Source organism: Corylus avellana, chromosome 4, assembly GCF_965113065.1.
Source record: "Corylus avellana chromosome 4, dhCorAvel1.hap1.2, whole genome shotgun sequence".
NCBI lineage: Eukaryota > Viridiplantae > Streptophyta > Magnoliopsida > Fagales > Betulaceae > Corylus > Corylus avellana.
Genome location: NC_142493.1, coordinates 10,548,711 through 10,558,621, shown reverse-complemented (window position 1 = coordinate 10,558,621; position 9,911 = coordinate 10,548,711). Strand labels below are relative to the sequence as shown.

At 33.0% G+C, this 9,911-nt stretch overlaps 1 protein-coding gene across 1 annotated transcript; it reads left to right on the top strand.

Annotated features, from left to right (window-relative positions):
- The first annotated feature begins 5,398 nt into the window (after positions 1–5,398).
- Positions 5,399–9,173, top strand: LOC132179843 (F-box/kelch-repeat protein At1g22040). Its single transcript, XM_059592633.2, has 2 exons — positions 5,399–5,507; positions 6,552–9,173. Exon 2 carries the CDS (start codon positions 6,651–6,653, stop codon positions 8,070–8,072), a length of 1,422 nt encoding a protein of 473 aa, XP_059448616.2. The 5' UTR covers positions 5,399–5,507; positions 6,552–6,650; the 3' UTR covers positions 8,073–9,173.
- The last annotated feature ends 738 nt before the right edge of the window (positions 9,174–9,911 follow it).

Genomic DNA, 9,911 nt, shown 5'->3' with positions numbered 1-9,911 from the left:
TAAATATAGTATGTATTATATCTATATTGCATCCATGATAAATTGTCACCTCACAATGCTGCATGTGATTTATTAACAACTGAGTTCATCATTCCAATGACATGTACATCGTGTGCATTTTACTTACTAAGTCGTCGGATTTACCCTTGTATTATTTCCCCTCCATTATGTGTAACTGCTCTGTTTAGGTACTTAGCTAATGATGGATCTGGGAAGACAACTAGCAATTATAGTGGATTTGTTCAAGATAATTTGAGGACTTGGACCCTATATGGCTCAAGTCAATGTGGAATGTCGACGGATCTATTCGTCTGGAGTTGCTTGAGATCATCTTAATGCTTTATTTAGTTAGACATAGGCCCTAGTTTATTCGGAACAGTTGTTAGTGATATGTATTATATTTAGTGACCGGTCTCTGACCGATACATTTGAAAATCTATCTATGTTAATTGTTATGATGCTTTCAGTTTCGCTTTCGTTTTTATGATTGTGGTTTTAAATTATTGCTATCTATGTTCCTTAGTTAAAGTCTTGCACTGTAGTCTCTCTTTGGAGATAATGAGAATCCTGAGTCTTGTTCCGAGATAAATATGGGTGGAAGGTGAACCATGGAGTCAATTATCTGTTAATTGATTTCCTTGGGGTGTTACAGAGGGTGCCCAAGAGTTTATATACACATGATTAAGATTGTACTTCCGTCATGCAGGGCACCTAGGATTGTAACACATAACTACGCTCCGCAGCCAACGTCCACTACCCACTCTATAAACATTGACCCAGTGGTAGCCTTTTTTATTTTGGTCGCTCTACTTATCTATCAGTATTCAATGCTTTAACATTATACTTATACATAGTGCTAGGAAATTTTAATCTAGCCTATAGGTTGCCTCCTCTGTAACTCAACCACAAAGCGGCAACCTTTTTGATCCCATATTCGATGAGTTGAGTCTGATCCCATACTCTACGTGCTAGTTGGCTCTGATACCAAATGATATAAACTTTGGGTAAAACTCATCATTAAAAACTAGCTTGCAATGGGAGAGTATCCAATAACTTATATATATATATATATATATAGTTAACATTATACTTAAACCATGTGAGAGACCTAATATCGTAACAAAAAATGTCACACAAATCAAATTGAATTTTAGGTTATTAACTAATACTCAAACAGTCTCCCACTTTCCCTTGAAGTCAATCTCACATGAAAAATAAAAACGTGTGTAACGTGTTTGTTTGTCCATTTGACTTTAAGCCCTAAACTAAAAGCGAGAGGTTTTTTTTTCATCTAAATAGTGAAGTGTGAAGTGAAGTGTCACTAGTTCATCTAAATAGTTGAAAGAGTGAAGTGTCACCATGATAGTTTATGAGTAAATGAGAAAACAGTGTTGCATCATAGAGGATTAGTGTTTTTTTTCTCTTTTTTCAAGGGGTAGTAAGACAATGTCTTATAAAAGGCAGGTCACTAGTTCGAGTCACGCTCTCCTTCCCTCTCTCCATTATTATGCGGACATGTAAAAAAAAAAAAAAAAAAAAAAAAGTGCATTTTTCCCCTTTATTTGACTTTTGTATTCTCGCAAAAAGCAAGTAGACTTCCATTTCCTGTTCTTCATCAATTAGTTGTTGTCCAACTTATATACTCCATGTCATGTCATTAATCATAATAAACATGGCAGGTCAAACGCATGTGTTTTGAAAACACATGATTTTAAAGATGGTAAGGCCACTAGTTTTTTCAAACCTCATATTTTACGAACTACTTAACTACCTTTTTGAAATCTTGTTTGAAAAAAGAGTTGATGTCAACTCTCTACCAATTTAGACCCCAATAAGCCGTGGAACAATTACAAACACGAGACATAAATATATCAATTAAAATATTGAAGTACGTATAAATATCAAACCATCAAAGTGATGATCATTAACACCATATTTTGTTGACGAAGAGAAATTTTTTCAAAAATTAAAAAAAAAAAAAAAAAGATTTCTATGAGGCAGCCAAACTTTACTATAGAAGAGTTAAATTGGTGGTTCAATAGTCTAAGGAAATTTTTAAGTGATTAGGTATGTATTAGGATGTGGGTTCGAATCTCCGTAATGAAGAATTCCTATGTTTGATTAGTATAAACCACTTTAGTTCTCATTGATGCCCTGGTGGGGCGGACGGTTAAGCTTTGACTCGGCTGGTCTTAAGGGTGCGCCTGCGGTTTTCGCCGTTTAGGAACCTCCTAATCAGTCTCCCACAAGTTGGTACTACTTTGGTCACACTCAAGTAGAATAGCCACAATTAGTCTCCCCCTCCAACCTTTTTTATTAAAAAATAAAATAAAAAATAAAAAACTTATAGCCTTTTGTAAAATACTTACACAATCTGTATGACGACAAGCTCCTCGCGTATCTTTGCTCCACAATCTTGACAACATTTTTCATGACATTTGTAGCTATAATTGTCTTTCTTGAAGCATTTCTCACCATCTTCATATGCACATAAGTACACAATTATGAATTATCCATTCCGCAAAATAAAAATAAAATTAAAATTTTGGGCACTAAATGAGCTAACACAAAAATCTAATAGTATTTTTATTAACTATATTTTAATTTTTTTTTTTTTTAAACCACACATTTTTTAAGCCGCGAAACCAACAAAGGCTTAGTGGTAAACACTAAAGTTATAAAATTGGGTAAAATCAACATACCCCCTCAAACTACCATCCAATTAACAATATTCCCAAAACTTTTAATTGTAACAATTTTCCTCCAAACTACCAAAACATTGTCAGTGTCCCCCCAAATAATGAAAATACTCTTAGTAAAATAAAAACAAAAAATACTAAAACTTCTAAAAAAAGTTTAAAAATAAAAAGGAATTTAATTCCTTTTTATAAGAAAAAAAAAATCGATTGTTTTAATAAAAATTGAAAATTTTTCCTTTTTTTTTTTTTTCTTTTCTAAATTTTAGTTTTATGAGAATTTCTGTTTTAAAAATATTAAAAAAATTCTTTTAAAAATAAAAATTCGTTTTAAAAAAAAAATCTGTTTTTAAAACATAATTTATTTATTTTTTAAATAAAAAATTTCCGGTTAAAAAAATTAATTAAATTTTAGTTTTAACAAAAAATGAAAAATTAGTTTATTTTTCGAATTTATAAGGGTATTTTTGTCTTATTGAGAAATCTATAGGAGTATTTTAATCTTTTTGCTAGCCTTGGAAGAACATTGACAATATTTTGGTAGTTTAGGGGGGACATTGTCACAATTGAAAGTTTGGGGGACACATTGTCAATTGGCTAGTAATTTGAGGGGATATCTATAAAATTTAAATAATTTAATTTAAAAATAATGATTAAAATGGAAAATATTCTAAAGAATCTGAAGGATCCTTATTAAAATAAATAAATACAAAATAGTCACCGATTTGGTGAGTCTAAGAATGTCTTTGTCTTTTTGTGATGAATAAGTATAACAAAATTCGTGTGGCAATAATTAATTCAATAACGATTTTTCTAATATAGCGGCATTGTCGGCAATTTAATTAATCAAATAGATAAGAGTACTGATATATAGTAGACAATGACTCTCATATATCTAAAATAATGTGATAATAAAAATAGTATTTGAATCACTAAGGGTTTATCAAAAAAAAAATTAAAAAATTAAAAGCTGATTTTTACCACCAATTCATTTCAATAGTTTGCCATCCTATAACTGTTGATATTATTTCATGAAATTAAAATTTCGAATTTATTATTATTTCATGATTATTTAGAATTTCAAATAAATAACCGATCTCCTATTATCATGTTTTAAATAGTCACTTATTTTAAATAAATAACTTTTTATTCTATTATGGTTCTCACTTCTGCTTCAATATCTCATATTATTATGTTATATGAGATCATGTGTTTTTAAGTTTCAATTGCTTTTTCAACGTTAGGTTTTAAAATATATGTAACCCTTATTTCAATTAAAAAAAAAAAAAAAAATTGCTTTTGAGATAATATGAATGATATAGATATATTTTAATTCCCAACAGTTTTATTAAGTACAGATAATTTTTTTTTCCCTCTCTTCTTCTCTCCATTATTAACTGTTGTTACAAAAATATTTTTTGTCCTAGATAGTGTTGAGAGTTTGCAATCTGCACACTACATCAGGCAGTATTGTACTTGAGGATAAGGTTGCTTTGATTCTATTTTGCAAAACTTCTAATACAAGTGAGATGCAATATTTATCTAAGAGATAGAGTCACAATCGCCTTACTGTTTAGATTTCATTTACTTCTTATTATGTTTGTATTCTACGTTTATTTTATCCCCGCAATTCCCACATCTTTATTTCCAACAATAACTTTCTACGAAATAACATTTTTCAATAGTAAAACAATTATTTTTGCAATAGAGAAATTTTATTAGTAGACATTTATATGTCTGTCATACAATTGGAAAAATGTGATAGTAAAACTCAGTAGTTCTGTTTTTTTTTTTTTTTTTTTTTGACATGCTCCTCGTTTAAATTTTACTGAGATAAAAATGTCATCTCAATTACATAACAGTCAATTCTATAGTATTAATTTTTTAAATAATAAAACAAATAGGTGGGTAAAATGACATTGGAAGGATGATGAAAGAACGTACGCCGTAGCTAAATATAGCCCCTCAAAATGAAAATAGTAGAGAATAACTTTTATAGGGTCTTTGTACAAACCAAGGCCTTTGTACCCTTCAATAAGAAGGCGACACATCAGCGTGGAACACTATAACAAAAATATGGTATTCCATTTAATCTTTTTCATAGAATACCTAAAACAAAACACCTTCTAGAATAACATTTTCATATTTTTTTCCAAAACCACTCTAGCCACCAACCTGCCACCAAAGACAATGCCAGAGACGACACCAGCCGATGCAGAGAAAGCCGGAGATGACGGATACTTACTATACAGAAAACGACGGGTAAGAACCAAGCTCCTCCTCCCTCTCTCCGGCGCCCCTCTCTCTCACTGGCGGCAACAACAAAAAAATATGAAAAGGTTATTCTAGAAGGTGTTTTGTTTTAGGTATTCTAGAAAAAAGGTTAAGTTGAACATCATATTTTTGTTATAGTATTTCATGCTAATGTGCTGCTTTCTTATTAGAGAGTACAAGCCAAGACCCTATAGAATTTATTCTCGAAAATAGTATTGCGCAATACGTCAGAGGAGTAGAAACCCCCTGAGACGGATTAGAAAACAGTACATATGTTTGACCGTTCAGAATTGTGGACCCACAAGAACGGACGGTTTCGATCGCGTAGTCGTTGTGATTAAGAATTTCAAGAGAATCAGGTGCCGTGCGGCGTGCACTAAGAAGGATAAAGTTTTGTCCTTTTTTGTTAAATTATTATTATTATTATTATCATTAGTAATGGGTGATTGATGGAAACAAAGAAAACAGAGAAACCAAGCAAAGCTCCCTTTCTGCCAAAGCAAAAGCTGAGCTTCCTTCTTCTCTGTCTCTCAAAAAGTAAGTAATATTAATTATTTTGTCTTTAATTCTTCGATGAAGTCTCAGAGGGTTCGCTAATTTTCTTAATTTTTGATTGTTAGGCTTTAATGTTATTATTTTGTGGCTCTACTCAGTTGCTATTCTCTGGTTGTAGTTTATGGTAGATTTTGTTTTTTATTTTTATTTCAATTGATTAATTCAGTGAAGATTTGTAATGCAACGGGTTCCCGTTGAGAAACCCATTTATAATATAGCTTTTGTTTTGCTTATGTTGTATTAGGTATTGTTTTGCCTATGGAAATTGCTTGGATTGTTGAACTTTCTTTTGGTTAAGACCTCTGTTTGGCTGCCAAGAAAGCCGAGGGATGGGAAAAGAGAATTTAAAGTTTGGATTTTTTTAATTGATAGTTATAATAGGCTCTTTTAAATGAAAGCTTTTGTTTTTATTATTTTTTAATAAATTTAGAATATTTAGATTTAATATGGTAAATGTTTCCTCTATTTTCTTTCAAAAAATTTTGTGGGTTAAAAGTAGGTTTGAATTCATTTCGTGTCAAAAGTCCTGGTTTATCCAGATGCATTTGATTTTTGGGTTTTTTCTTTCCAAGTTAAAACATGTGCAAGATTGTCGTTGTCCATTATTGTATTTGATTGTTTGTTTTTGGATATAATTTTTAAATTATTTGAAAAACTGATCAATTTGGTGGGATACGAAGCTGCAACCCTTTTTTCATTTTCAAATTTTTTTTTTTTTTACCGAAAAGCTGTGAAATCTGAAAGCATAAAAGGCGTAATAGAAAGTTTTCATTGTTTAAGAGTGCCCGTGAATCCTGCACATGAACACTGATTAGTCTACTTCTTAATGGAGTTTTAGAGACTACTTTCTGTACCAATATGAAGATTGATGTATTTATGTGAGAATCTAACCAATACAAATGCATTTTCCTGATTGGGGCAAATTGGTGTGAAAATTTGAGCACTACAGTGTCTTTGTGATAACTGACATTTGACATTGATACTAATACCATTCTTTCGTACTTCCGTTTATTTTGTTGAGCTCAGATATGATTAGAAGTTAGAACAGTCAACAATACTAAACTGTTTGGTTTAAGAAGCTGGCCAAGTTTGATTTCTTATTAAAATCTGAAGAATTTAGATTCAATGGGGGGTAGACTGAGCCTAAACAATTCCAGAATCGAGCCCTATGAGGTTTCACAAAGTGAACTTTGCAAGAGGCAAAGGGTGTCATTAAGCTTTTGTGAGGAGAATCCAAGATTGATCTCCAGTCTTCCTGATGAGATATCTATGCAGATTCTTGCTAGAATTCCTAGGGTTAACTATTTGAATCTCAAGCTGGTGTCTCGGGCCTGGAAGGCTTCCATTGTGAGTGTCGAACTTTATAATTTGAGAAAAGAACTTGGAACTACAGAGGAATGGCTGTATATATTAACAAAGGTTGAAAATGATAAGCTTCTATGGTATGCTTTGGATCCTCTATCCAGAAGATGGCAGAGGCTGCCACCAATGCCGAATTTTGCTCTTGAAGATGAAACTAGAAAGGGTATGATCCCCCTTCGGATGTGGAATATGGTGGGCTCAGGCATCAAAATTGCGGATGTGATAAGAAGTTGGCTTGGGAAGAAGGATGCATTCGATAGAATGCGGCTTTGTGGTTGTGCCATTGGGGCTGTTGATGGCTGCCTCTATGTGCTAGGGGGATTCTCTCGAGCTTCAGCCATGAAATGTGTCTGGCGGTATGATCCGATTTTTAATTGTTGGAGTGAAGCAGCTGATATGTCGATTGGTAGAGCTTATTGTAAGACCGGCATCTTAAACAATAAGCTTTATGTTGTTGGAGGGGTTACTAGGGGTCCTGGTGGATTGACCCCACTTCAATCTGGTGAAGTTTTTGATCCACATACCGGTATATGGTCTCAAATACCAAGCATGCCTTTTACAAAAGCTCAGGTGCTACCAACTGCCTTTCTGGCTGATCTACTTAAGCCTATTGCCACTGGTATGACTTCATATAGGGGAAGGTTATTCGTACCTCAGAGTTTATATTGCTGGCCATTTTTTGTCGATGTTGGAGGGGAAGTTTATGATCCAGAGCTAGATTCATGGGTTGAAATGCCAATCGGAATGGGTGAGGGTTGGCCTGCAAGGCAAGCGGGAACAAAATTGAGCGTCACTGTTGACGGTGAGCTGTATGCACTGGATCCCTCTAGTTCTCTTGACAGTGCCAAGATTAAGGTATATGATTACCAAGATGATTCTTGGAAAGTTATTGCAGGAGACATTCCCATCCCTAACTTCTCTTCATCAGAGTCTCCATATCTACTTGCCAGTTTACTTGGGAAGCTTCATATGATCGCTAAAGATGCCACTCACAATATATTTATCTTGCAAGCTGATTTGAAGAATCATTTAGCTCCCATCCCATCAGCTTCATCGTCATTGGATGATGCTCCCCATGGAATTTCTGAACCAACAGCAGAATCAGAAAGAAGTCTTTGGGAGGCAATTTCCAGTTGCAGTGTTGGGTCAGCTGAACTGGTGAGCTGCCAAACCCTTAATATTTAAGGATTTTGCAACAAAAGTACTCTTTATAAAATGATTTCAGATATTATACTTGTGTTGGTTGATATGATGACTATTACAAATGCATACCAAATTCAAATTTTATTAGCCAGAATATAAGATGCATAATAAATCCATTTCAGTAGAATGGATGTACCTTCTTTTTCTTTTTCCTTTTTTTTTTTTTCCCCTTAAAATTCTATCTCATGTGTGCTGGGTTTTAGATTAGCTAATTCGGTACCCAAATAGGTTGAATGTTAGAATGATTTAAACTTGTAATTTTGGATGAATTTTGGCTCTTGGTTGCCAAGACAATCAGACTGGTTCAAACTACAAGAACAAAACAGACCTACAGAACTGATCATTTGCTGGGTCGGAGTGGAGTTCGGACATGGAGCATCGATAGAAGAATCCGAGAGATTCGTTGGGTAATTTTCAATGTGCTTGGCTGAGTTAAGGAAACCTAGTTAACGCAAGTCTCCCAATACACATTCTTATTTTACTACAAGATAGACCCCAGTGCCATGTTTGATAAGTATTGCTGACATCAATCGTTGGAAATGTCTTTCAAGTTCTTTGCTTAACTTGTCAGTTGGGAATGCATTGGTGGATTCTACTCTTTTGAAAATTAGCCATTGGGTATGCAGGACGCACACGCCTTCACTTATGTGGGTCCTACAAATCCAATGGTTGATTTTCAAAAATAAGGATGGAAAATGATAGGAAAAGAATGGGAGAATGAAATGTATGGTTCTACTTTTATGATCTTTCTGGTAAGAATACCCCTTTGATGGAGAGATATTGACAACCATGACAACAAAACTTAAGTGAAGGGGTAGAAAATTGGTCGTTGCCATATGACTTGACTTATGTGTTGTTGATAGAGGAACAGGAGGGCTTTCATCCTCTAGAAAACCATTGCTATCACAGCATTTTGAAGTATCTTATTGAACCATACAAAATAGATTGATCAATTAACATCATGGTACTAAAGCAAAAGTTTCACTTTTCTAGTCTCGCTGAAGCTTAAAATTTCACTTTTTTACATTGCTATATGATTGTCATATAACTGTGATTGAAAAAGTTAGCACTTTATTTATTTATTTATTTTATTTACAAATGTTGATTCAGTGATTGATTTGTACTACCATATCAAGTTGTATGACAGTTATATAACAGTTTACTAAATAACATTAATCTTCTAGAATTTTTTTTTTTTTTTTTTGGACGAAAACTGTTTTTGCTCCTAAAAAATACATGACATCATAGTTTTGTCTGTGAAAATATAAGCAATTGCAGTAAAGTCTATTTCTCAAATAATATCAAGGAAAAATATCCAATTTGCTCTCTAAGATGTTGGTATTTATCAAATAGTTTATTAGGATTTCGGTTTTATCAAATAGATCTTTTTTCTATATTCCATTTATTTTTTAATGGAAGACCAAAACAAAAGGTACAATAACTTAAAAGAAACAAAAAAAAAAAAAAGTACACATACTTCATTTAAACGGATCCGGCTTAGGTGTGGTAGTTAAAAACTACTGCACGATGCTGTTAAATCTCCCAACGGCTAAGATTAAACAGAAAAAAAAAAAAAAAAAAAAAAAAAAAAAAAAAGAAAACAAAGGCTGTGATTTCACAGAATCCGTTCCCTTCTCTCACGCTTCTTCTCCTTCATTTCTCTCTCTAAACCCATTTTTCTTCCTTTCTCTTTCTTGTTTTTATTTTGGTTATTTTTTATGCCTAGGACGATAAATAGGAGAGTTTAATTGGTTATTTTCTTTTGGTTTGGGAGGAAGAAAGGTGTTGGTTTTCTTGAAAAGTTTGTGGCTTGATTTTATT

Coding starts and splice junctions, on each gene's coding strand:
- LOC132179843 (XM_059592633.2), top strand. CDS start 6,651: ATGGGGGGTAGACTGAGCCTAAACAATTCCAGAATCGAGCCCTATGAG.